Raw genomic sequence first — 27705 nt, 5'->3', positions numbered from 1 at the left:
GACAAGTTTGCGATGAAGAGAAAAGATGAGAGAATTATGAAGGTGAGGATCAATCTCAATGTTACCAAGCCCTTGAGAGAAACCATCAAAATTGCCAGTCCAAATAAGACTCTTTTTGAGATCAAACTCAGGTACGAGAGGCTTGGTCTATGATTTCAAGAATTGTAGCAATTATAATGAAGATTCAGCAAGATTACAACAACAACCAGAATTGGGTTGGAATGCATCATTAAAGGGTGACTAGTTTGGGAGGAAATTTGAAGAGAATAAGGAGAATTACAACCCCAATAGTAGACAAGCAAATGGAGAGAACACGTAAACCATGAAAAAACCTGCACTAATTAGTTTACTAAAGAGCTTCTCTAACCTATCCCTGAAAGAACAAAACCACTCCCTTCCCTCACAACCATGCTACAACCCATCATATAAACCAAAGGAACACAAATCTTTTAGTATAGCCACCAGCAAACCAAACAATTATAACCAGGTCTTATCACGAGATCTTAACCCCAATCACAAAGCCAGCAAGCATAACAACCACAATCCACACACCAACCACATAATCAATCTAGAATCCATTAGCTATCCATTAACCCCAAACACTCATCTAAATCCACAAACAAACATCCAACAAAGCCTTACTAAAATAAACTGAACCTGAAACCTATCAATTATCCAAAACTAAACTATTTCAACAATCTTTTGGTGTTATGGAGGTTGGGAGGGCCGAAGAACTGGGAACTTTTAATATAGGCAGCGATAAAGGTCAAATTAAGGAAGGTGTGAAGAGAAGGAAGCTAAAACAGATAGTAAGAAGGAATTCTGGGGAAGGAACAATACCCCATGTGACTGGCTTAAAGAGGAGATCATGAGTAATGGAGATAGGAGGGGAAGGAGAGCAGATTGTTTTGCAGAAAGAAACTATTGTTGAACGGGGAGAGGGTGCTAACTCGCAAAAGGCACCCCCACGAGCCATGAAGATGGTCATATGGGACTGCCGTGGTTTGAAAAAACTCCTGATAGTTCACAACGTGATAAGGATCATGAAATCTTATTCTCCCAAGGTGGTTTTTATTCGTGAAACTAAAAACCAAATCTCGCTTGTGGAGAGAAGATTGAAAGAGTGAGGATGGAAAGGAGGAACGAATGTGCACGTGATACGAGGAGAAGCATTTGTTGTGTGGTTTTCTATTAAGGACCACGAAAGGTAGATTGTTTGGAATATCCTTGCTGTCCATTTATACAGTGCAGAGCAACAGCAACAAAGGTAGTTGGAAGAGTTGCTGGAAATTATTAGATGACTTGGGGACAGGTATGTGTTCATAGGGGATTTTAATGCAATCTTGACAGCAGGGGAGAAAGAAGGAAGTAGGGATAAATCACCGCAATATATTCAGCAGTTTCAAGATTTTATCAACCAGGGTAAGCTAGTCGATATGCGCTACATAGGAGGAAGGTTTACATGGTGGAACAAAAGCTACCAAGAAAGATCGATAAGAGAACGCCTTGACAGAGCTCTCATCTCTAGCTCATTACGACTTGACTAACCAATGGCTACTATAACACATTTAGAAGAAACTGGGTCTGACCATAAATTGATACTGATGAGTACAAACCCGCTGCAAGTGAAAGCAAATAGGAGATTCCGGTTCCAAGAGTGCTGGTATGGTAAAGAAGAGACTGACCAGATCATAGAAGAAGCTTGGAAAAAAGAAGTGATTGGCTCCCCAATGTTCTACTTATTTCAAAAACTTAAGGGATGCCGACATGAATTAGTGAAATGGCAAGCATCGGAGCCGAGCAACTCAAAAAAGGAGATTATGAGACTGGAAGGGTTGCTTTCTGCAGCCAAGAAGAACCTAACTTCGGCAAATAAAAAACATATTATGGAGTTGGAAAAAACCTATCCAAAGCATATATTTTGGAGGAGATGTTTTGGAAAGAGACGTCTCGAGTAAGGTGGCTGAGATAGGGAGACCAAAACACAAAATTCTTCCATGCACAGCATCAAGCAAGACATAAAAGGAACAAAATATGGAAATTAGAGAGGATCATAATGGAGAATGGTGTACTTCCTCTGAAGAAATTGGCACTCGAACTAGGAGATTCTTTAAAGATCTATTTAAGAGTGGCTGCCCACAAGACCCTCAGAACCTCTTGCAAGAGTTTAGGAAAAGAGTGTCAACAGAGATGAACAAAAATATGTGCAAGCCAATTACCGATGATGAGATCAAAATGACTGTATTTTCAATCAATGCAAAGGCAGCACTAGGTGAGGCTCAATAATTTGGATATGGAAAGCATTGTGGTGTATTGGCTGGAAATGGGGATACTGTGTGTATTACACATAGGTGGACGTGTCAGATGGAAGCACAACACGCAGGGGGGCGTGTTACCTGAACCACGTGGGGGGCGTGGAAGCTAGGTGGCATTATGTGGTTGAGCCAACAAGGCAGCACGTAGGGGCGTGCTTAGTCATCATGTAGGGGGCGTGCTGATGTGGCAAAGGCTGATTGGCTTGGGAGGCACAGCACGTAGGGGCGTGCTGAGTCAGCACGCTGGGGGCGTGCTGACATGGCGAACGTTGATTGGTCCACGTACGCAGCACGTGGGGGGCGTGCTGAGTCAGCACGCGGGGGTGTTCTGACACGTGTCAAAGCGTGATTGGCTGAAGCAGGCAGCACGTGGGGGGCGTGTTAAATGCACCCCTCTATATAAGGCAGAGCTCGATAGTGTTTTGCATACTGAATAAGATTTGAGTGTGTTTTGAGTGTTCTTTGAGGCTGTTGTTAGTGTAATGGAGGGCACCGCAAACTTGTTGGTGTATCGCAACGGTGAGATAATATATAATACTCATGAGGGAGTGAGGTTTGTGTGCCAAAATCCATTTTCGTTTGTGGTTCCATGCATGATGACGATAACGGAGCTGTAGAACGACCTCTGTCAAAGCATGGAGAACGGTACGTTAATGAGAGTGAGCAGAATTCTGTACCAAAATCCGGTTGTAGTTTTTGGTGGTCTAATACAGTTTGATACCATGCCGATCACTGATGAAGTGAGTATGCAGAATATGTTTCAAATTCACCGGCAAACTCAGATGCGACACCTACAGATTGAGTTGTACGTTGAGTTTGAAACTGTAGAGGCAGTATCGGTTCAAAATGATATAGATATAGATGATGATAGAGCTGCAGTGTACGAAGGAATGAGTAGTGACAACGTAGAGGACTTCGAAGCCACTTATGAAGTCGGCGACGAAGATGAGGATGGTGATGTGGGAGTTGAGGCAGCAACAGAGAATGTAGTGGTTCATCCCTCGAGCAGTCAACCGATGTACATTCCACCTTTTATGCGTGAGTTGGATCTCGACGCCATGCATGCCCCCGAGTTTCCGGAATATGCAAACATAGGTACGTGTTGACTAAATAATAAGTTTTTGTTAGTTTATACTTTGGATTGATCAATAAACGATGATTTCAGATTTCTGTAAGCGTTGCTGATCCTGAGGAAGGAGAGTTCCAGATTGAAATGGAATATAGTTCTAGAAAGTCGGTCGTCGCAGCAATTAGAAGTTTCACTATATCTAGAAGAGTTGACTATGATGTGTATGAGTCTGAGTCACAGACGTTCTATGCAAAATGCAAGATGTACGGGCGTGGATGTGACTGGCTTATTCGAGCCAGCTTGATACGGAAAAAAGGTTGTTGGGAGATATGCAGATATAACGGTAGGCACACGTGCACGATCGGAACAATTTCACTAGATTATTCCAAGTTGGACTCGGATACAGTTGCTGAGGCTATAAGGCCATTGGTCGAGACGGACCCGTCCATCAAGGTGAAATCTATAATTGCGAAAGTCCAGTCAAGGTTCAACTATACCATCAGTTACCGAAAGGCTTGGTTGGCAAAGCAGAAGTCAATAGCCAAAGTTTTCGGTGGTTGGGAGGATTCTTACCAAGCCTTGCCATGGTGGCTCTCGGTCATGGTGCAGAAGATGCCTGGTTCAGTTGTCCAAATAGAAACACGACCACTGTACAACGAGAATGAGGAGGCGCAAGGTGTAAAAATACTTCATCGTGTATTTTGGAGTTTTAATCCATGCATTAGGGCATTCAGGCATTGCAAGCCCCTGGTTCAGGTTGACAGCACACACCTAGTCGCTGTTGCACAAGATGGGAACCAGAACATTATGCCTATCGCCTTTGCCTTGGTGGTAGGGGAGACAGCTGATGCGTGGCACTTCTTTCTCAGGAATCTATGAATGTATGTTGTTAGAAAAGACGATGTGGGTATGATCTCAGACCGGCATGAATCAATACGGACAGCAGTAAATCGTTCCGGAGGTGACTGGCAACCTCTAAGAACATGGTGGATGTTTTGTATAAGGCACATCGGCAGTAACTTCTTAAGAGCATTCAAAGTCCCTCACTTGCAAAAGCTTGTTGTCAACATAGGGTATTCAAGAACGATGGAGGAGTACAATATCAACTATAAGAGGTTGGAAGAGCGAGGCGAGGCATATGCCAGGTGGTGCGATGCCATTGGACTCAGACATTGGGTATTGGCATTCGACGAGGGACATCGATGGGGCCATATGACAACGAACCTTGTCGAGTGCATTAACTCAGTGTTGAAGGGTGCCCGTAATCTACCTGTGTTAGCGTTGGTCCGAGCAACCTATTATAGGTTAAATGAACTTTTTACACGGAAGAGTGCCGAGACTCACGAACGCAAGCGTGCAGGATTTACTTACTCCGTATTTGCACAACAGCGGATAGAAGCAAGTATGCAACAAGCTGGGAATATAGTTGTGCACCGCTTTGATAGACGAAATGAGGTGTTTGAGGTGTGCGAAATGACTACCGGAAAGGTGTTAGTTGTTGATCTTGCGCGACGGACGTGTGACTGTGGGAACTTTCAGGTTGAACGAATACCATGTCGCCATGTTATTTCTTGTTGTGCTAAATAGCGTCTCGATTGGTAGTTGTATGTGCATGATGTGTACAAGATGACGGAGATTCGTAAGTTATATAGATTTGAGTTCACACCATTAGGTGATCCCGAGACATGGCCTGCTTATGAGGGATCCACATTGGTCGCCAATCCCGCCCTGAGGTGAACGTCGAAAGGCCGGCCCAAATTGACCCGATACTTGAATGAAATGGACTCACGCGACATGCGTGGTCCTCGGATATGTCGTCTTTGTGGTGCTCAGGGTCATAGTCGGAGTATGTGTCCTTAGCGTGCTGGACCGAGTGGTGCTGGTTCGTAGGTCTTTGTTTGTCTTTGTATTTTCCAGTGAATGATATTTAATACGGTCATGTTTGTATTTTTTAATTTGCATTTTGTCAGTTGATGCTTTTGAAATTAGACGTGTTTGTATTTTTCTATTGGAGTCTATCTGTTGATATTTAATGTTCGCTTAATATTGTCATTAACTGATTTCCTGAAGTAAATATACAAAAAAGGACTACGGATTACATAAGTTAACAAACCAAACGTTAAACACGATTTACATTAACTTAATTCTGAACATAAAATCTAAAACCTAAACCCAAGCTCACTTCTTCCCAACGAAGTAGTTCAGTCCCTTACCCATAATGCCCTGACCAAACCGTGATGGAGTATACCTATCAGGTGGATTTTGCTCCGTCCGTAGGTCATACAAGTGACCTCGAACTGAGTCATCCACCCCCAGAGCTGCCGAACCACCTGCCTCTGTCGGATCGGCCGACCCACCTGTATTTGTCGGAGCAGTCGACCCGCCTACCTCTGCTGAAGCGAATGGACCGGGGTTGAACATCTCAACAACTGTGTATGCCCGTTGACGCTGGATAAAACCACTATCACATGACGCACTCCCTGACGTGTGGTCGGAAGTACGACCCCGCAAACCATGGTCCATATCTACTGATGCCCTATGTGGATCAGCCGACGGTGAAGGAATACCACTAAAATCTGACCAGCCACCCAAACTAGCGTTGGTCCAATGCTGTAGTTGCTGATCTCCGTGTCCGTCGCTGGAAAATTCAAACCAATCATGACCGGAAGGAATGGTAAGTATGGGCTCATGATGCTGAGAATGGTGGTTGCCCTGAGAGTGGTGGTTGTGCTGAGAGTGTTGAGAGTGGTGACTGCCCTGAGAATGGTGGCTGTGCTGAGAGTGGTGACTGCTCTGAGTGTGATGGCTACCATGACTGTAGGCCGGTGGCTGTGGTATATAATAAGGAAACGGCTCAAACACTGCATGCTGAGGTAGACCCTGCGTGCGGGTGGCTGAGGGGCAGGTGGCTGTGGATGATGAGGAACGTACCCCGACAATCTCAGCAGATGTCCGTAGGAGCCTATGTACCAATCCTGATACTCCACCATCGGTAAAAAGTCCCAGGTCGGAAGGGGTGCAGATTCCGCAATCGACTGTGTCGCCTGTTGGCCCACTCCGCTATCCATGGCCCATGCAAAACTGTCCAGTCATGAAGCTGCACTCTACGTAGAACGATGCAATGCTGGTCAAGTGGAATATCTCTTGCTGCCCGTGGAGGAGGTTGTACATATCCAAAATGACGCATCACTCGATCCGCAGGGTGCCACTCGACACACTCGAACGATAACAACGGAGCAACGATGTCACACACCTCAGGATGTCTATGCAACTCGTCAGGAACGATCAATCCATCGTACGGCCGCCACTCAAACTGCCACGTATTATTGGTATATTAGAACCCTAACAATAATGGTTGGAAAAACAGATCAGAAGAACCATAACTATTCACCTCCTGCATGTAGTCTATATCATGCCTGAATGTTTCTACGGTCTTCGATAACCACGCTGTGGTCCGTTCCGAATGACTCCACTTGAAACATTATTAATTGAAAAAATTTAAATAAGTCACCATATGTCAAACATGCATCATGAATATAACACATGACTAAAATAAGACTTATTACCTCCTAGCAACTGGTATCTCGGCCGGTGGAAGGGTTTGTCTCGGTACGGAAGCAATACACGGCATTTGCTCCCATTCCCAAACAAACAACAGATTCAGAGGGCCATCCATCTCCTTTGTATCATATCGTGATGCACGGCATAGTGCTCTGTAAAGATGTGCAAGACATGCTAACCCCCAACTATAAATATGGATCCGCTCGAAATCGCGAAGCAATAGTAGATATTTCGCATGGGCATATGCGGTCGACTTATCCGTGAATAGGGTCGACCCTAACAAACAGAAGATCTGACATCTGACGTATCTCCTGATGGACTCCTCAATGTCCAACGGCTCTGCGTCTCTAATACGTCGAACCCAACCCAACTTTATATAGGACTTCGAAGAATGACTGACTGATGGCTCACGACCGTATATCGCTATACTCTGACTTTGAAGGAAGTCGCCACTACTATCTGTCCATCCACTGATAGGCTCTCCATCAATGGGTAGGCCGAATATATGAGCGACATCCTCTAATGTCACTGTAACCTCACCGACCGGCAATACAAAGGTGTGTGTTTCTGGCCTCTACCTTTCAACCAGAACAGCTAATATGGGGTGAAATCCTCTTATGACTCCAATCCTAGAGACGTGGTAGAATCCCATGGCGCTTAAGTAGTTCTCCACCATCGGATTCCACGTCTGTGGCGAATCCAGTTTACGCACCAACAAATTCCTGTTAGGCTGCATCAACAAAGATATATGTTACATTAATTAAATAATAATTCTTATAAATATTTTAATAAATATTCACATATTTATTTTAATATCTTATTTATTAAAATATTTAACATAGTTTATCTATTTATTTATTTATCGAATAAAATATTTAATCCTTACCAAAAAAAATTTATGCGATAACAATATTGAGCCACATTTATCACGTATTAGTTAATAATCTTTATTTATCAAATTATTTATTTTTCCAATTTTTTATAACAATATATTTTATACATTTTACATATTTAATTTACTATAATATTTATTTATTAATATCCGCAACATATTTATGTTTAAAAAGTCAAAATATTTTTTTATTCTTGAATATATTCATAATAACAAAAATTATAAAAGATTATTAAAAAATTACATATTATTATTATTACTAACGATTATTTTATAAAAACTATTGCTATATTCTTTAAATATTTATAAAATATACAAAATAATATTCTCATTACAAAATATATATACATAAAAAAATATAAATACATAAAAAATAAACTTTAAATATATAAAAAAATTGAAATTTGCCAACTTACATAAATAAGATAATCCAAATAGTTGATAATATGTTTTTCGGGCGCCGTATAATTACGTACTATCTTTTTTAATCCCTTAAACTAATAATTTTTTTCACTGTGTAAACTTTTAACTCACTACTAGTGACTACTCACTACTACTTACTACACTCTCCTCACTACAACCTATACACCGAGACACTTCTTTCCTTCCCTCTAATTTCTTTGCTTCAGCAGCTATGTGAACTATGTGATGTTAACAATGGGAGAAGAGTGCATATATATACATGAAGGAGAGAATTTGCTGGTTTCCGGAGGGGGGGCTGTCCTTGCATGCAGGCAGCCTACAACACGGCCCCCGCGTGGTGCTGCAGCAGCATTGGAACTCCACAAAAATCTGCTGCGCTTCACGGGTCTACAGGTACCACGCTCCCCGCGTGGTGAGTCAGCACACCCCTGGCGTATTGAAGGAGTTCCGCCACGTCGTCCACCTGCTCAGGCACCACGCCCCCGGCGTGTTGGTTGTGAGCTCCATACTTCAGCAATACCCCTTCTTGGCCAATATCCAGCCAATACACCACCCCTACATCCATAAGAAAAATAATTTTTGACTAGGTGATGATGGATTTACAGCTAAGTTTTTTCAGTTTTATTGGTATACTATCAAATATGATGTTCTTAAATCAGTGAAAAATTTTTTTAGAGTAGGACGGATGCTTAGAAGCTCTAATCACATGCAAATATGTCTTATCCTAAAGTTACAAAACACGACTACCATGAATCATGTCAGACCCATTAGTCTTAGCATTGTTTTTTATAAAATAATATCAAAAGTGTTAGTGCATAGACTACAGCTCTACATGGACAACATCATAGGCAGTCAACAGAGTGCTTTTATCTGTGGGAGACTCATCAGTGACAATATTTTAGTGGCACATGAATGCATGCATTACTTAAAGAATAAATTAGGGGGCAGCAATTATATGGCATTAAAGATTGATATGAGTAAGGCCTATGATCAAGCGGAATGGAATTTTGCGTGGTTTTTAATGGAGAAGATGGAATTTTGATCAAGATGAATAGGACGGATAAGGCGTGTGTAACTACGACATATTCTGTTATTGTGGATGGCTTTCCTACTGGTTTTTTCAAACCCAACAGAGGGCTCTAGCAAGGGGATCCCCTCTCACCATATCTCTTTATCATTTGTGCAGAAAATTTATCTTATCTGCTCCACAAGAAAGAACATAATAACAAAATACAGAGACTAAAGCTGAATAGTAGATGCCCTTCTATAACCCACCTCCTATTCGCAGATGACATCTTTCTTTTCTGTAAAGCTACTAGAGCTAATTGTGAAAACCTACTCCAGACACTATAGCGGTACTGTGACATCAGTGGGCAGGCTATGAATTTGAGCAAATCAGCAGTGTACTTTAGTAAAAATACACCCCAACAAACAAGAGGTGAGTTGGCAGCAGAACTCCAGGTCCCGAATGTTGGATCCCAAGATTCCTGGCAGATCAAAAAAGGAAACTTTTCCTGTGTTAAAGAAAAAGTCATGAAAAAACTTCAACATTGGAAGCGGTCTTTCCTATCAGCAAGCGGCAGGGAAGTACTTATTAAGGCGATTGGGACAGCATTTATTCGCTGGGTTGTTTCAAGCTCCCTGAGACCTTATTAGATAAACTGCATAAAATGATGATGCAATTTTGGTGGGGGCAAAAACATAATGAAAGCAAAATGCTTGTACGTATAATATCACTGATTTTACATTATGTGACTGAAACATAAAAAAAATGTGATTCACATAACCGATTCTAACCTGCAATAGTGCTTATTTGTATTACAATTCCATCCCAATGAATTAAGCTTCCTACCTAGTAAAGTGCTCAGCGGAATGATCAGTCCAAGCAACAAATGAAAAAATACAGATCTTCATCAAACTCTAAGCTGAACACCAAAAATTGCAATTCAGCTCAGCCAGCTATTTGGTGAAGATTGATTTCTATAAAAGCATTAAGTAACATCTAGACCTACTGGCAACCATATCAAACATCTGATGAAAGCAACTCCAAAGAGAGAACAGCAGGAAGAAAAAGTGGAAATATATTTTCTCACTGAATATACATATTCTACACCAACTTCTGCCACCTTGAAGGACAAAGGTGGGAAGAAAGAACAGGAGGTGAATTGCGGATCAATATAAGCAGAGGCATTCATTCAAGCTTTTAATCAAGAAACTCCATTTGCATGATCAGCTAATTTGTCTTTACTTCAGTACATCCCTTTGAAAACAGGATTTGTCCGACAAATGCTTGCTCCATATTCCTCATATTCTGCTTTTGTATGACAAGCCTGCACATTTTATCAGGAAATTTCAAAATAAGCAGGAAGCAAAGATTAGGGAAGTTAGCTTCAATTTGAAAAGAGGTGATATATCTATCATAGGGAGGCAAGTCATCGAGAGAATAACATTGTCACAAGAAAACACATTGCAAGCAAACTAGTTTCTTAGGCACCAAACTATTTCATATTCCCAAATCTAGCAAGCCATACCATATGCATATACTATGTTAGCATGATTGATATCACAAATTCATTTAGCAACATGACCAAGCACATTAGATTTTTAGAACTAAAATCAAAACAAAAAACAGGAAGAACAGAACCCAAACCAACAAATTTTGACCCAACAGTCTGTGTTATGTATCCTATATGGGGTTTAGGGAAGAGAAATAGAAAGTAAGGGTATTTTTTTGGGAAAAAAAGCTTGCAACTAACTTTGACAGTTTGTCAGAGTAGTGTATGGCCATTTTTGTTAGAGGAGAGACAAATGAGATTGCGAATGAGAGGAGGAGAGTTAGAGGGATTCATCTTAGAAATTAGGCTGAACAAAACCCATAGTAGAGTAATAGCCTCTCAAATGCTACTTGTATCTTCCCTTTTTCTGCATATTTCTTACTACATTCCCTATACATTCAGGTCAAGAATGATATCTCAATGATATTATTGAGCCCCTCTGCTTCAATGCTAAGTACCCAAAGAAAGTGGGAAACCACACCTTAAAAACTAGGTATTAAGGGGACAAACTACTCTCCTTAAATACAACATCAAGTATCCCATAGTACTTGATGTCGGACTTTGGGCACCCCATAATACCCATGTCTCTAACATTCTATTCCACCTTCTTCTATTTTCCACTCTATTATCTGTTTTATCCTTTAGTTGGGTTGCCATGGTAATAGGATCCTACAGTCTCCAATCAAAATTGATCATGTAAAAGGGAGAATTTGGACACAGTTCTCAGTCTCACAAGCCAGTGTCAGTAAATTAGTGGGACAGAAAAGTAGTGACTAGGAGATGCAAAGCATGTTGCTTCCAGACCCAATCAGGGAAAAGGCTGTCATAAATTAAATACCGCAAAAAATTCAGGGGTTGATGCAAGCACCGAGCCTCCAAACCAGACTGCAAATCTCTGGACAGAATGGCTGACTACATTGACTTCCACTGGTTGTGACTGAGATCCAAATAAAAAAATTAATTAAAAAAAATGATAATATGGCCACATTGTTCGTGCAATTGTGTGCAAGAGAATGAGAAGAAACACAGAATAAATAAGTTGAAAAGTGTTAACTCTTACTTTAATCTCCCCATTTAGACGTGCATCAGATGCATGTACACGAGCATCCACTATTTTCTTCAGATCGCGTTGCAACCTCCTGTGAAAATCTTTGAACATGGTTGATCCTCCAGATAACACTATATTCTGAAATAAAAAAGAATGAGAAAATAGTATAGAGCTCACTATTAATATCATCATCTCTTATCTCTTACTATTACAAAGGCATCTGGGTGTTTTGACTGCCACTTGGTCACATTTTAGTAACAGAATTCTTTAAAAATATAAATATATAACTGCACAATTATATTAAAAACGTGACTTAATAGGCATGATACTGCTTGTTCAGATGCTATTCACAAGCCCTGATAAAAGATGAGGGTGGTATTAGTCCTTCAGCAACTAACACAAAACTTTGTCAAATTTCTATGACATGGATAGAGGGCTTGAACTTATAAAATCGGAAATTAAATTTCTTGGCCAGGCCAGCAGACTAATAACACATGACAATAGCATCATACAACTTGGACACTGGGTCAACAACAGAGTAAAACCCCAAGCTTAAATTTGTTTTAAACCCTAACTAGTTTCAAGGTAAAAGTTGACTATTCACTATTCACTGTCATGTTAAAGCAACTCTTGGGAGGCCTTTATGGTTCACCAAGTAAATCAATGGCGTGGTACTTCACCTTGTATAATGCTCTTCTTGTGTCAATCGGTGCAGACTGAATGCACTTGTCTATTACAACTGGCAAAGGAGTGGAAAAGTCACTGCTATATATCTCAGGATTAAAGAAAACCTGCAGAAAAGGGAAGCCATACAGATCTCTAATGAATATAATGACCCAAACCTATATAATAGTTTCACAGCAGAAAAGTTTGAGTCCCCCAATTCAGACATCAAGGATATATATCTAAACTTTGGGAGATAGGTTCAGTTAGCCTTATTGAAAATACCATGTGACATAAAAGGTACAAAGAAACAAGTAAATACATCCAACCAACGGCCTTGACGGCAGATATATGTATGCTTATTTGAGAAAATCTAATGAATCCATAAAACAAACCTCGGGGCCAAGAAACCGTTCATAGCCAATGTCACATGAATATGGAGCCCCCGTCTTTGGTTTGATACCTCTCCATTGCCTTATATACTTTGATGGTTCTTTGTCATGTTTATTGAATTCCTAAATAAGTGAGAAAGTTTTAACTCTTGTTAGAAAGGAAAATCAATAATCTCAAAGATTATCTTTATGTCCCTTAATTTGCAAAGAAGCTGGGTAAAACTGTTGGCTTAAGTAACCCCTCAAATGATAATAAATCAGTAATGAACTCAGAAGTCAGGACAACCTTAACAATGTCGGAGCATGTGTAGCAATACATTTCCTTCACTTTCCGAGCCACTTCAAAAGAGTCTTCTGGTGGTATATTCTCTCCTCTTTCCTACATGAAATAATGTTGATGTGAGGCAATTCATGAACCTCGATTAGCAAAACGCAGATCCACAAATACCTAGATTTCTATTTTCTACAACCTAAGTAAGTATGAAACATACTCAGCAGGTCGGATTCAACATAAGAAAGAAGAGGATTCAAACAACCCACAGATACTCACATTTGATTATTAGCCAAAAACATGCAGCACTACTAATTCTCTATATCCAACATGATTACCTACCCGCATAAGCTGCTGGACAAAAAGTGTAACATCCTTTCCAGCAATAGGAACTGATTTGATGCTACTCCCAATGACATAGCCGTCTGCAACAGGTACAACATGTGTAGCCCCATCTCCAACATCCACCACAACTCCTGTCATCTCACACTAAGAAGAATTCTAGATCAGCTTAAAAAGAACAAAAGGATAAAGTAGATGTTTTAAAAATCAAGTAATTTCTTGACAACTCTGAATGAACTGTTATCAAGTTTAAATGTAAACATGTGGTAGCAATATCACGAGAAAATCCCCCTGGCTTGCACTATATAGTCATTTTTTATTCAAGAAAAGACATGGTGAGCCTAAAATTGAAGGGTCTCATCAGTCATAAAATAACCTATGAACATGTTCAGATATTTAGCAAAGTGGTTGTGCTAGTGCAGCCCGTAAGAGATTTTGCAGAAGCTTATATAATTAACACCCTAAGAATTAATCACTCAATTCAAAGTCTATCAACTCACACAATATATCATCATGATTCATGAGTGAAACCAACCAACCTTAGATGTTGTGTAGCCAGCTGCAAGAGCTAAAACCGAATTTACGGCAATGTATAATCCAGGTACGTTAAAGGTCTCAAACATGATTTCACCGGTATATTCGCGACTCTCGGGCGCAGTCAAAGGACTCTCAGTCAAAAGAAAATAGTGATCCTCCGGATCACACCTCAGGTAGTTAAATATGCACTGCTGCCAGAACCTCTCCATGGAGTCCCAATTTTCAACCTGGCCATGCTGAATCGGGTAGCTTAGACTATACGTGCTGCTAGATCGAGACTTAGCAAGGGCCTCATCCCCAATGAAGAAATCAAGATCCGCCATGACCCCAGCATTGTGCTGGGCGATCCAATTGGCCTTAGAAGAGGTCCTTGATTGATTGAGGAACGACTCGTTAAGTGCAACCACCGTTGGAACAATAAAGCACGGCTCAACGTTGCCGGCAAAACCCATCTTCGTATACCTGCAGCACAACAACCACAAAATTAAGAAAAACAAATACCGGGGCATTTCAGCAAACACCTGGTGTCCCTCTTTTGATAAACAGGGAAAACATGATAAAAAGAGTACCCGGAGCCATTATCAATAACTACAGCAGGACGAGAAGCAGCAGGGTCCATAAGTGGTGAGGAAGATGACAATTAGGGTGGATCTGCGAGCGAGATCCAAGATTGTGAGGGAGGGAGAGGATCAACGTTGAAAATTGATATACGCTTCCGTTGACAGGGAATGGGGAAAAACTGAAAAAGTGAATAAGAAAAACATATAAAGTAAGGAACACATTAGAAGATTTAGTGTGTAAAAGACATATGTATATTGGAGTGAGCAATGGTTCACCAACTCAAACAGAGCATCCGCATGAATTTTCTCTCACTAGAAACCCTCTTGAATAAGGTTTTTCTTCTAATATTCGTTTCTTTCTTTGTGTAATCCCTTAACTTTCAATTTACTTCAGATAGTGTTGAATTAAGTACAGGTTGTTTATGAGCTAATTTTATTGCAGTTTATCCAAAAAAGAAAAAAGAAAAGAAAAGAAGAGAACTTGTTTCACTGGTCGAACCTCGTGATCATTTTGCATTTCATTTATTGTGATTTTCTTTTTCGATATTGATTAATATTTTTTATTTCATCTTCATAGGTTTTCTGGATTGCTCCATTCTGGCTGAAATTTGTTTCTGATGATGAAACAGCCAATTATTTTTTTTCTCAAATATTATCGGAACTGCACTTGGTATGGTTTGAATCTATGTAATTTGGGTGCTTATTTTGTAACTTTAATTTCTATTTGTTAGCTCTTTTATGCCCTTTTCTATGCTTTTGTAAATTTCACTGTAATTTAAAGGTTGTTTACCATTGTACCAAAAACGGTAGTTTAAATTTCTGAGTTGAAAATCTTTCAAAGCACCTTTTATAAATTGCATAGGGCTACAAATCTTGGTTTTGTTTTGTCTTCTTAAAATATGGTTCGGACTTTCTGTTTAGCAATTTGTAAATTTGTGTGTCCACTATGTTCAATAACAACTAAATCTTACCCCCGCTATGTTAGGACATCTAATTGTGATAATTTTGAAAGCCTTTGTTTATAGTTCTAATGATTTTTATATAAGAAATTATATCTATCCATTTCTAACTCGTCATGAGGCAAGAATATTGTGATACATTTTGTGCCAGTTTTTGCATCCTTATTTCTATAACTTCCATTTCAATTGATTATGTCGCTTACATCGTCACAGGTTCTCCCTAGGGTCTTACACGATTGTTGAAGAACACGCTAAAAGGTAAATTATCTGTTAAGGAATATTATTGCCAACCCTGCTATTATTGGAGTCTTTGGTTCTTCGACTCCATGAAATCTCAGCTGTAAAATTTGGCAACTTCAAACTCAAATCTGGCATCTCGTCACCAATCTACATTACCCTTCTGTCCTCCGGCAAATTTCTCAGACCTTGGTTTCCGCAGTCTCTTCTACTTCATTTGACTTTGTCTCTGATGTTCCTTACACTGCTGTGCCTATTGCCACTTGTGTATCAGTAACTCAAAATATCCCTATGGTCATGTGCCGCAAGGAAATCAAAGACTATGGAACTTCTAAAGCCATCGAAGGTGATTTTACATCCGGCCATAGTTGCTTGATAGTTGAGGATTTAGTTACTAGTGGCACTTCGATTTTGGAAACTGCTGCGCCACTGCGTGCTGCAGGGTTGAAGGTCAGTGAGGCTGTTGTATTGATTGATAGAGAGCAAGGTGGGTGAGAGAATTTGGAAAGCAATGGAATCAAGCTGCATTCAATTATTAAATTGACAGAAATGGTGAAGATTTTGTGCGAAAAGGGGAAGCTTGACAAAGAAATGGTAAGGATTGTTATGAGGTTCTTAGAGGAGAATCAAAATGTTGCTAATTTGACAACTAAAGCTAAGCTAAAGTTGTCATTTTTGGAGAGGGCTAAGTTGTTGAAAAATCCAACAGGAAAGAGGTTGTTCGAGATAATGGCTGAGAAAGGGAGTAATCTGTGTTTAGCTGCTGATGTTGGAAGTGCAGCTGAATTGCTTGAAATTGCTGAAAAGGTGAAAACTTCTTTCATCTGCAAAAGCCACCCCACCAATTTTTACATTATGGAAAGTTTCATTTGCTTAGGTAATTAGCTTTCAAATTCCTTTGCACTGATCCCACAACTTTTTATAATACTATCACATGCTTTCTCAAGAACCCAGAGAACAACAATAAAACATCACAAATACATATACAACCTGAGGATTGGAGGGTACATCGCATTCAAGCATACAGGACACTCTAAAAGCTCACGAACACTGCTTTGAAACAGTCTCATTAGGTTTGAGAGCAGTTAGGGCAGGATCATTTACTAATTCACTAACATCTGTTGCCTCCTCATTTTGAGGGGGAATAAATTCAGTTTTGGTCCTTATATCGTCAAAGATGGATTACTTGATGCAATGCTATTAAAAGCAATCTGCAACAGCCCTGTGAGTAGGAATTCAAAAAGAGAACAATTTTAGAATCAACCAGGAAGGGAGTAACCAAATTCAATAGTACATAACTGGTTTCCCTTTTTTCACCACAGTTGAACATAATTAATTAGGTATTACATGCACACCTTATGCACATCTCCTCAAACACAACCCCCCCCCCCCTTTTCTTTCTTTTCTTTTCTTTTTATGTTAATTTAAAACCAAACACCATACAAAATAAAAGCCTACTCTCCAAACAAAAAGTGAGTCGAGAAATATTTTCCAATTTAGCATGTTCAAATTTAAACTCCAAGATTTACTTCCATTTAGTCCTACTGTTTTGTAAAGTCTAAACTCCAAACACTGATCAATCTATTGTTGTTTAAGCTTGATTCCATATGCATCTATGGCTCCATGCTCCATTTTTTTTGGTTTGTGTGTTTTTTTTGGGGGGGGGGGGGGGGGTGTGTGTGGGTTTTCAAGACAATAGATTATGGAAGAGAGTTTTATTTTTACTTTGACATTAAGGAACAATGTGCTAAGTTCTAACAAGTAATTAAGAATGGTACAATAAGATAAATGGTCATTGTGGAGTAGATTTAGTGGCAGTGGTAACAGAATTCCATATCTGTGCAAGAGGGGCAATGATATGAGGCATGATAGCACCAATTCCTCTAAGTGTGGCAGCAGAGGTAACCCCAATTGCAAAAGTCTCAACATAACCAGGCTTTGAATCAAGCTTCATGTCAAGAACTGCTAGTCTGCCATTAACTGCATCCATCTTCCTCGAAGAATCAACCAACAGCTTGTCCTTTTTCCCTCTGCCGGACGATATCACTCCGAACAGCGCCCTCTGCAGATCCTCTATCACCTTGATGGATGCTTCCTGTGCATCCATCCCTTGGGATTCATAATGTGATATCAGCTCCTTCGGCGACGGAATCTTCCTTTTTGGGTTTGATTTTGGCGCTGGTTTCGACGAGGGTGATGCATTTGGAATTGGTGGCTTCTCCATTTCTAAGACCTCTTCACAGTTAAGTCACCAGAACCTGCGGATCCAATATCATATCAAATCATTAGAAAGATATAATTTTTGCTACAAATACTAAAAGTAACATTTTCCACACTTTCATTGTACCAGTAGACAGGTAGCGCAATGTAGCTTAAAAAAGATTACAGCACGCTGTTTAAAACTGGCTAAATAAGAAAATTTGATATATGCTTCGGAAACAAGAACATCCCCAACTTCAATATAAAAAAGGATGTTCACCAGAAGAAGCAACCACACAAAAGAAAGATAAAAATACGAATAAATGAATGTGTGTAAACAACACGACCGCAAAAGAAACTACGATAGTAAGAATCTGTAGTTTGGTGGAGACATGAAAGACTCAAAGAGGTCGACGTTGAAAATTGATATACGCTTTCGTTGACACGTCCTTCTGCAAAAGCAATTTAGACGAAGAACGTAACGCCTATCAAAAGCGACGATAACAGGGAATGGGGGGAAGCTGAAAAAGTGAGTAAGAAAAACTGAAAAAGTAGCACTGGTAAAGAAGAAAATGGAACAACCTAAATAGAGTTTGGAGCGCCTTCTAGTTCGCATGCCATAAACCTTAGTTTGCGCCGCTAGGGTTTATAGCGTATCTTCTTATCGGTGAAGGAGAATAGGATATTTCTGTGCCCTACTTGCTCTTTTTGTGGGCTTAGACCCATCTCCTAATTGAGCCTAAGGCACTCGAAACTAAACATATCCAATAGCATTGTTCTTAGGGAAAACAATAAAAATACTCCAAGCCCAATATTCCCTTGGGTAGTAAGAGAATAGAATTAGTCTTTGTGATATTTTATATTTAAACAAAAAAAAAAAGAACAAATATAAAAAATTAATTTTAGTTAATATTAGCCATTTTTTATTTATAAAATTATTTTTTTTATAAATAGAAATGAGAGAAAAATAGAAAGGTAATGTCTTTCTTGGAAAAAACTGGCATGGACACTTATTAAGAATTTGATTATATTGTTTAATTAAAAAAAAAAAGAACAATAAAAGTTATGAAATGTCCAGGGCCTACATAGGTTCAACCTCATGTAATATTATCTTGGCCCAATCTATTAACCAAAAAAATAATGTAATTAAAATTTTAATAGCATTGTTAATCTAAGGGCAATTTATCCAAATAAATAAATTAAGTGAATCCTTTATCTAAATACAAATTTGTTAGCGCATGTGCATTTTTACTATTATGTAAACCGTGGTAGCCAACCACGGTTTCTAATTTCTACGTAAACCGTTGCTACTAGGGACGGATTATAATTGGAACACATTAGGCATAAACCGTGTAGCCTTCCACGGTTTATGAAGAGAATTCGTTGAACATAAACCCCCTAGCTTCCCAAGGTTTACATGTTAGGTAGTATAAATACATAAACAAACATATAAAATAAATGGACTTACTCAGATGAATTTAGTACACTAAACAAACATGTCGACATTCATTGACTTAACCAACCTTACATTACTCAAATTAAGAGTGCCTAATACAACTTAAACAACAACGACGACCCAATAAAACAGTGGCGGAGCTTAGTTCAGAAAGGGGGGCCATGGCCCCCCAAACTTTTTATAAAAAACTTAGTAGTACTTTTTCGAAAGATAAAAAATAATTCAATTAATTTAAATACTTTACTATGACTTAAAGTATCTAATAAGTTCAATAAACAACACTCTCTCTATCTTTAAGTTCAAATATAAAAAATTAGATATTTTTTATTTATTTAATTTAATATTATTTTATATTTTACTATTTATTTAATTTAATTTTTTATATGATAAAAAAATAATAGAATATTCAATAAGTATTAATATTATTGTATTTGTATAAATTGATAAAAAAATTTAATAAATATTATAAATTTTAAATGTGTACTAAATTTAATAAATTTAGTACACTAAACAAACATATTAAATTTTTTAGTACACTTTTAAAATTTAAATACTTTACTATGACTTAAAGTATCTAATAAGTTCAATAAACAACACTCTCTTTATCTTTAAGTTCAAATATAAAAAATTAGATATTTTTTATTTATTTAATTTAATATTATTTTATATTTTACTATTTATTTAATTTAATTTTTTATATGATAAAAAATAATAGAATATTCAATAAGTATTAATATTATTGTTCAATAAAAAATTTAATATGTTTGTTTAGTGTACTTTATTCATCTGAGTAAGTCCATTTATTTTATATGTTTAATTGAATCACTTTTATATGTTTGTTTATGTATTTATACTACCTACCATGTAAACCTTGAGAACTTAGGGGGGTTTACGTTGAAGCCATTCTCTTCATATACCGTGGGAAGCTAGGAGGGTTTATGTTCAACGAATTCTCTTCATAAACTGTGGGAGGCTACCACGGTTTATGCCTAATGTGTTCCAACCATAATCCGTCCCTGGTAGCAACGGTTTACGTAGAAATTAGAAACCGTGATTGGCTACCACGGTTTACATAATAGTAAAAATGCACATGCACGTAATAAGTTTTTATTTTGTGTATTTAGGTAAAGGATTTACTCAATTTATTTATTTGGGTAAATTGTCCTTAATCTAATATATGAGTGAGAACATATACCAAAATATATAGTGTCTTTAAAATAGTAATAGCCATATCACAGTAAAGAGTGACAAAAAAAATAATAAAAATAAGAATTTGGATTCTCTAAATTTTGGATTTTTATTTTAGAGGATAAAATGTAATCTCTCATCTTTAAATATTTTCTTTTTCATGTTCTCTCTTAATCCCACCTATGAAATAAATTGTGAAAGATCACACTTTATCCTCTAAAATAAAATCTAAGATTTAGAAGATCTAAATCCTAAAAATAGATGTTAATCAAATATGTATGGATGTTTTTTTCTATCCATAGTTCCATACTATAGAAGCTCCCTGTTTTGTCGTTTTATCAATAAGTTTTAGTTTGACCAAAGTACGAGGATTGTTGCCTTTGACCAATATCAATTGAGTTAATATTTTTTTTTTCTCAAAGATATATGTTATTTATTAAAGCTTAAAAAATAATAGGGGATCCAAAATTGGAAACAACATAAGAAATAGGGGCCTCCCAATTGACATTAATACAGGTGCCAAAACAAAAGAAAATAAAGATAAGGAGAAACGAAAGAGTAAAAGTATGTGATGAAGCACTCAAACACGGAAACCAAAAAAATCAAGCAAGACTTGCTTCTAGAATTCCGTTGGTTAGCTTATGAGAATCTTTGAGCCAATTTATCTGCAGAACACATTTTCTTGTTAAAGACGTACCGATTCCTTGCCTTCCAACAATTCCAGCAAAGCACTACCAGAAGTGTATTTAGTCGGCGTCCATCAGGATTCCCAGCCCCACGCATGCAACCAATGGGAGAAGGACTCTAGGCGATCGCTCCACACACTTTCATTAATCAACGCTGATCTCCAAATTGCTACAGAAAGGGAGAATTGGAAGTGACAGTGGCAGATGATTTCTTCTTGGACAAGGCAGCAAGGGCAAGTGCCAGGAGTGCCTAAGAATTTGCTATGCAATAAGCTCATTACTGGGAGTTTTCATGTAAGCATTTCCATAGAAAAATCTTTATCTTGTGCGGCAACTTCATTTTTCATAGACTTTCCCAAACTTTGTGATTTTGGAAAGATTGGGGGCATTGAAAAAGTGGTGGATGGTAGAAAGAATAAGCAATTTTATAACCTGAATTTACCTTATATGTTCCTGATTTGGACCAGATCCAACTAATTTCATCTTCCCCTTCTGCTGGTGTTATTGACAAAATTCTCGAGCTAATAGCCGCAGTAAAGGTGGACTCTATTAGCGTTTGGTTCCATCTTTGTTCAAGAGTCATTAGATCACTGACATAGAATAGAGTGTGGGTAGGTTGCTGCTGGAAGCCTGATAAAGGAACAGTGAACGGCACCGGAGGAGGCAACCAAGGATCTTGGGTAATTCTGACTGACGTTCCAGAGCCTATTTTCTATGACAAGCCATTTTCAACCACTTTTTGGCCGTCCAAGATGCTGCGCCAGCCCCAAGAAGGTACATTACCTAACTCAGCTCTTAGTATATCACTATATCTGAAGTATTCACCAGCACTGTTTTCCGAGTAGAGCTAGGTTACGCGCTCGTAAATCTTTTATCCCGAGCCCACCTTTCTATTTAGGTCTTGTCATAGTATCCCACTTAATCCATACGATCCTCCTTTCTGAGCCTCGTTATCCCCACCAAAATTGAGACAGCATTCTATGAATCTCATCTACCAAAGTATCCGGGAGTCTAAAACAAGACAACGAGTAGATGGGAATTACTTCACCAATTGCCCTTAATAGAGTATGCCTCTCACCAGATGATAAAAAAAACTTCTTTTCCAGCCTGTATCTTCTTTTGAATTTATCTTTAATGTCTCCGAACGTGGCTTTCTTCAATTTCTGAACAACAGAGGGGAGTCCCAAATATTTATCTTGGGCTCCGATATAATTAATATTAAGATTGTGGGCAATGTTAAGTCTAGTTTCTTAGCATCCACGAATTCTCTTTGCACTTGTCTTCAATTCTTAGCTCCTCCTTGTGCTTTTGCTTCTCTTTTCCTCAAATTTTCCTACAAGAATCATGAAATAAAAAGGATCAAAGCAATATCCAATTTAAGTACCAAAACTCTCAATAATTAAGCATTATGTGTTTATTTCGTATATGAAAAAGCATAGAAAAGCACAACATGATGCGCACGCATCATCCCTCCATTCCAAAACTAAGCCACCAGCCACCCCAACTGGGTCCACAATGTTCCAATTACTATAGTCACATGAACGAAGTTTTGCTTCCACTTATCGAGATTGATTCTTTGTCTCACTAAGAAAAATAATCTCGGGGGAGTGGGACTTACTCATCCCTTTAAGGTTATGGATAGTCAAGGGTCTCTCCAAACCCTGACAATTCCACACTAAAACTTTCATGGTGCCTTAGGTACCATTTGAAGGCTGGCACCCTCTACTGTTAAAGATGTTAACTGTTTTTCTTCGAATCTGGCCCTTTTTGGAGACTCATCTGTCCCCCCATTCTTCAGTCATCTCTTTATTCCTAACTGGGCTTCTGTTGAGTATGGTCCTTGTCTGGCGAGGCTCTTTCACTTCTTACCATTTCCAATCTTCGGTCTCTGTTTAGGGTCACTTTGCGGGTACTTGTCCTGGGCAACCATAGGAGATGGTTCCTCAATTACAACAACCTCCATCTTCTCAGTCTCATCCTCACGGTTTTAGGGCAAGAAAATTGCTGGTAATGCAAAATGTACCTTTGCTTTCTCTTCTTCCACTTTCTCCTTCATGTTCATCCCAGCAAACTCCTCTAAAAGACAACTTAGAACGGGCTTTTTCTTCCTCTGTGTGCTGCTGTTCTGCGTCTGATTGGAATGGTTATGGTTGTTTTTCCCTTCCATTAATATATGCAACCAACTTGGCTGGCTTTTACCTATTCTCCTATTCTGTCTCGTATAACTTTATCAGCCTCTATGTCTCTTATCAGGTCGTTACAGTATTTTGTATCATGTCCCATGCGAGCACAATAAGGACAACATATCCCAAGTCTCTCATATCGAATGCTAATCACCATCTCCCTCCTATTCGGCCTAGCAATTTTTAAGCTGTCTTTAACTCCCCAGTTTTCCTTCATACTGACTTTCGCTTTGAGAATCCTTGTCTCTCTACCCCGCATCTAGAAGAGTCCGACCTCTAGCATTGGGCCAATCCATTCCCCCAACTTCCTGACAACTTCTAGCGTTTTATAAGGCTCTGGCATTCCCCAAAATTGCATCCAAATTGGAAAGCTAGTTATAATCTCCACATTAGGTCTATACTCTTCATTCCACCGTTTGACATGAAGCACATAATCTTTGAACAGCCACGGTGCTCCACGTTCAATATGGATTACATCCACTTCATTCAAGAAGAAAAATTGGAATTTGTTATCGCCCATGTCGCAGACTTTGAATCCCTCTAGTTTACCCCAGATTGCCTTTAGTGCATTCTCCATAGTTCTAATTGAGAATGTTTTGGAAGCGAAAATTCTACCATAGAGACTGTTAGTGCAAGCATTCACACCTTTTGATATATCTTCTTCCTCCAAAAAGACAATCTCCTCTAATTCCTCTTCACTAGATTTCCCAAGTCGGTCTTTATTTTCCCTTGTTTCTGTCATACAGAATTACATGGAAAATACTTGGTCAACCAGGTGCTCACAAGGAAAGAGTGAAAAGTTAATCACCTTGATTACTATAAGCCTTGATGGCAGAGAGGCTCCGTTTGAAAAAATCCTAACAGAGCACTTTTAACCCTAACAGAGCACCGAATCCAATTGAGTTAATACTTAATTTGGTTTTTAGTCTCAATTTAATTTATGAAGTTTTAATTGTTTTTATTTAATTTCTAAATTTTGTAAATGTGTTTTATATTAGTCTTTAGGACGATTTTCAGTGCAAAATATTAATGGAATGGTAATATAGACAATCAACTGTCACACTTAAATCTGTAAAATGATGTAGTTTTAATTTTGACATTTAAATAGTTTAAAATGATGTCATATCACTTGTTTTGTTAAATAAAGCTTCAATAAACACTACTTACGATATTATTTTTGGTTATTTAATGTCAAAATCAAAACGACATTATTTTACAGAATTTAGTGTGGCATTCGACTGTTCACGACAACGTTCCGTTAACGTTTGTACGTTGAAAATTATTTTAAAGACTAACACAAGTCATGTTCGCAAAATTTAAAAATTAAATAAAAATAATTAAAATTTTAAAGACTAAATTGAGTCTTACATATCAATTTAAAAACTAAATTAAATATTATCTCAATAGCAATTAATTCATTGGACCATAAAATTTGATATAGTGTTTCCACTATTACTTTGAGAAAAGTTCAAACAAATTACAAAAGATGAAGCAACATTTTCTTTTTTTTTTTCCCTTTATAAGGTCGTCTTGCCATTGATCATTGTCTTCTTTCAATATTGCCAAGAATATGAATATGGGAACAGTCATTAACTCACTACCCCATTTCTTTATGCCGGTATTCCATATTCAATAAAAGAGTTAGACCTAAATGATTGTCTTACACCCTAGTTTATACCACTCAACTCGTGGTGTGCGATGAGAGTTGAGTGATTGCTTTTTTTTCTAAATAAAAAAATTCAATACAATAAGTGGAGTAAAAGAAAAGAAACAAAAATTTATAACGTTAAAAATAATAATTTTTAACTATCTTTAATATTGTCATCAACAACTACAGGATTTACCATCAATCCACTCATCGTAACTTGTAAAGAATCTATTAATAATGTTTACCACACTTGAACATTGATTTTTGAATATTCTATCATTTCTTTTTAGTCAAATTATTCAGATAACCGCAAAAAAGCCAACCAACCACCGCTTCCGTTCCATCTTTTTTGCTGATATCTCCGTCCAACTTTCATAGTGTTGCCTGAGCGTACCTGGAATAATTCATATCATTCCAAGAGCAAACAACCAAACACATCATACCTGCCAAGTGAGCTCACAACCAATAAACAAGTGAAAAGCAGTTTCAACAGACTTATGACATAAAAAACACACATGTTATCATTCTGGTCAATAACACCTAATTTACACAGTCTTTTCTTTGTATTCACCCTACCAACCAATACAAACCAAGTAAACAACTCAACTCTTAGTGGGACGAATCCTCTTCAAATAGTACTAGTGAAGTTATAACTTGTGATATCCATTGGAAGTATCTCTGTCTGCAATACCTGCACAAAAAAGCTAGTAGAATAAATATTTTTTTATCAAATTTTTAGATCACTATGTCCTTTCTCTCAGTTGTCAGTTTCACTGATTGTAGAATCACATGAATGATAGCTATTAAAGTATATTCTTGAGATAAAAGAGTACCAATAATCTACATCATTCAAAAAATTACTTAGATATTCATTTAATATATTTAATGAATGCTACAAATCAATAATTACTAGATATCTTTATATCGAATTTAAAATCATTTAAGCATTAATTTTTACTAACAATAACAATAAAACTTTGCTTACTAGGTGTATAATTTTTACAAAATATAATTTTAATTTAAAGATAGAGAAACAAAAATAAAAAATAGTAATAAAATAAATGAAACAATAATTAAGAGATAAAAGTAGAGCCGTTAAAATGGGCTAAACCCATCGAACCAGCCCGTTTATACATTTAAATGGGTAGGTTTTGTCTCTAAACTTAAACCCATTTAAATTTCGGACTAAACGGACTAGTTCATGGGCTAAACGGGTGATTCGTTTATTTTTTTACATTTTTTTAAAAAAAAAATAACATTTTAGTCGATATTTCTCCTAATCCGATTCGAAAATACAATCCATCAACTAAAAAATACTGTTTGTTCAAGGGTTTTAACCTAAAAATGATATTTTTTATTAAAATATTTTTTTAAAAAGTAACATAAAAGAGTAAATAGGCCAACTCGTTTAATTCATCAGGCTGACCATAAATAATCCAAACTAAAAAATTATGGCCTATAAATAAAACGAGTTTAAACTGATCTAATCTAAATGGGCCGTGTTTAGCTGGGTCGACTCAGCCTATTTGACAAACCTAAAAAAAAAGCTATTACTAGTAATATTAGTAGGCAAATAAGTTATATATATATATATATATGAAAGATTTACGACAAATAAAATTATCACAAATTTAATAATTCAAGTATACACGTAAAAAATGTTGTGAAATAAAAGATATATATAATAAAGTTGTATAAATAGAAGACTCTAGTATTAAAATAATTAGCCCAATAATAATTTATATATATATATAATAATATTATATGTTGTAATGTGTATATATATACAAAGATAGAAAGAAGTATTAAAAATAAAGAGAGAGAGAATCGCATCTGTTTATTGTTGCAATCTCAATATAATAAAGATGGTTAATATTGCTATTAATATTATATGTAAAGAGTAATAGAAAATAGAATTTAAAATACTTATAAAATAAAAGAAGAGAAAGAATTGTAGTAGAAATATAAGAAGAAGAGTATTTGATTGCAGCATAAAATAAGATTGATTTGTATGAAAAGGAAGGGAGAATAGTATTTTGTTATTGCTTGTAGTGTATTTCTATTCAGAGGCTTAAGCCTCTATTTATACACGTACATGAGAAAGCTTTTCAAGTTCATATTAAATGTGGTCTTCTAAGTCATCCTTGAGAAACTACACCTCATGGAAAATGGGCATCCACGTAAGGTGTGATAGAATCCTTATCACAACACTCCCCCTTGGATGACCATTTAGAATTATTGCCTCGTTAAAACCTTACTAAAGAAAAACCCAGTGGGAAAAAAACCTTAGTGAAGGAAAAAGAGTACAATATCCTTTAATGATGGGGCTGCCTCATTAAAAACCTTGTCAAGAAAAATCCAATGGAAAAAAAAACTTGACCAAGGAAAAAAGAGTACAGTCTCCCCCTCTTGCCGACATCATTTAATGTCTCAAAATCGGCGCATGCCAATCTTATGTACCAATCTTTTAAAGGAGGATTTTGGGAGTGACTTTGTAAATAAATCTGCCAGATTGTCACTT

At 37.5% G+C, this 27705-nt stretch overlaps 4 protein-coding genes, 1 non-coding gene and 1 pseudogene across 12 annotated transcripts; 2 read left to right on the top strand and 4 right to left on the bottom strand.

Moving 5' to 3' along the window:
• The first annotated feature begins 4263 nt into the window (after window positions 1-4263).
• LOC140181450 (uncharacterized) lies at window positions 4264-5121 on the top strand. Its single transcript, XM_072225027.1, has 2 exons — window positions 4264-4872; window positions 4987-5121. Exons 1-2 carry the CDS (start codon window positions 4264-4266, stop codon window positions 5119-5121), a joined length of 744 nt encoding a protein of 247 aa, XP_072081128.1.
• A 3151-nt stretch (window positions 5122-8272) lies between these two features.
• LOC112772449 (actin-related protein 3) lies at window positions 8273-15337 on the bottom strand. 4 transcript variants are annotated; one of them, XR_011875902.1, is made up of 12 exons: window positions 14638-15125; window positions 14071-14530; window positions 13532-13678; window positions 13205-13297; window positions 12922-13041; window positions 12544-12654; window positions 11876-12001; window positions 11654-11752; window positions 10058-10590; window positions 9852-9921; window positions 9536-9747; window positions 8273-8815 (listed from the first exon to the last, which is right to left on the bottom strand). XR_011875902.1 is itself a non-coding variant. In XM_025817391.3 (10 exons), exons 2-10 carry the CDS (start codon window positions 14685-14687, stop codon window positions 10510-10512), a joined length of 1287 nt encoding a protein of 428 aa, XP_025673176.1. In that variant the 5' UTR covers window positions 14688-14807; window positions 14905-15337; the 3' UTR covers window positions 9963-10509. The 4 variants fall into 4 exon arrangements, 3 of the variants coding, with proteins under 3 accessions (XP_025673176.1, XP_072080226.1, XP_025673177.1); XM_025817391.3 differs by lacking the exons at window positions 8273-8815; window positions 9536-9747; window positions 9852-9921 and having other exon boundaries at window positions 9963-10590; window positions 14638-14807; window positions 14905-15337; XM_072224125.1 differs by lacking the exons at window positions 8273-8815; window positions 9536-9747; window positions 9852-9921 and adding an exon at window positions 15128-15326 and having other exon boundaries at window positions 9963-10590; window positions 14638-14807.
• Window positions 15338-15703: 366 nt separating this feature from the next.
• On the top strand, window positions 15704-16843 carry LOC112770391 (uridine 5'-monophosphate synthase-like; annotated as a pseudogene).
• A 681-nt stretch (window positions 16844-17524) lies between these two features.
• Window positions 17525-18789, bottom strand: LOC112772450 (uncharacterized). 5 transcript variants are annotated; one of them, XM_025817397.3, is made up of 3 exons: window positions 18606-18715; window positions 18416-18475; window positions 17525-18082 (listed from the first exon to the last, which is right to left on the bottom strand). In XM_025817397.3, exon 3 carries the CDS (start codon window positions 18046-18048, stop codon window positions 17617-17619), a length of 432 nt encoding a protein of 143 aa, XP_025673182.1. In that variant the 5' UTR covers window positions 18049-18082; window positions 18416-18475; window positions 18606-18715; the 3' UTR covers window positions 17525-17616. The 5 variants fall into 5 exon arrangements, with proteins under 5 accessions (XP_025673182.1, XP_025673179.1, XP_025673181.1 ...); XM_025817394.3 differs by having other exon boundaries at window positions 18172-18475; window positions 18606-18714; XM_025817396.3 differs by having other exon boundaries at window positions 18371-18475; window positions 18606-18714.
• On the bottom strand, window positions 18164-18316 carry LOC112774566 (small nucleolar RNA snoR137). Its single transcript, XR_003189049.1, has one exon. It is a non-coding gene; the product is annotated as a small nucleolar RNA snoR137 (small nucleolar RNA).
• Window positions 18790-23795: 5006 nt separating the features above from the next.
• Window positions 23796-24113, bottom strand: LOC140181449 (uncharacterized). The gene has a single exon (XM_072225026.1). It carries the CDS (start codon window positions 24111-24113, stop codon window positions 23796-23798), a length of 318 nt encoding a protein of 105 aa, XP_072081127.1.
• Between the last annotated feature and the right edge of the window lie 3592 nt (window positions 24114-27705).

This window comes from Arachis hypogaea, chromosome 18 (genome assembly GCF_003086295.3).
Source record: "Arachis hypogaea cultivar Tifrunner chromosome 18, arahy.Tifrunner.gnm2.J5K5, whole genome shotgun sequence".
Lineage (NCBI taxonomy): Eukaryota > Viridiplantae > Streptophyta > Magnoliopsida > Fabales > Fabaceae > Arachis > Arachis hypogaea.
The sequence above is the reverse complement of the archived record's forward strand: the minus strand, read 5'-3'. Positions and strand labels throughout refer to the sequence as shown.

Bases quoted from the DNA above. Each gene is read 5' to 3' on its own strand.
- LOC140181450 (XM_072225027.1), top strand. From the start codon at position 4,264: ATGTATGTTGTTAGAAAAGACGATGTGGGTATGATCTCAGACCGGCAT. The intron at 4,873-4,986 runs GTGTTAGTTGTT...CTCGATTGGTAG, and splicing joins GCGAAATGACTACCGGAAAG to TTGTATGTGCATGATGTGTA.
- LOC112772449 (XM_025817391.3), bottom strand. From the start codon at position 14,687: ATGGACCCTGCTGCTTCTCGTCCTGCTGTAGTTATTGATAATGGCTCC. The intron at 13,679-14,070 runs GTTGGTTGGTTT...AATTCTTCTTAG, and splicing joins CTGGCTACACAACATCTAAG to TGTGAGATGACAGGAGTTGT. The intron at 12,655-12,921 runs GTTTGTTTTATG...CCTTTTCTGCAG, and splicing joins AACGGTTTCTTGGCCCCGAG to GTTTTCTTTAATCCTGAGAT.
- LOC112772450 (XM_025817393.3), bottom strand. From the start codon at position 18,048: ATGGAGAAGCCACCAATTCCAAATGCATCACCCTCGTCGAAACCAGCG.
- LOC140181449 (XM_072225026.1), bottom strand. From the start codon at position 24,113: ATGGAGAATGCACTAAAGGCAATCTGGGGTAAACTAGAGGGATTCAAA.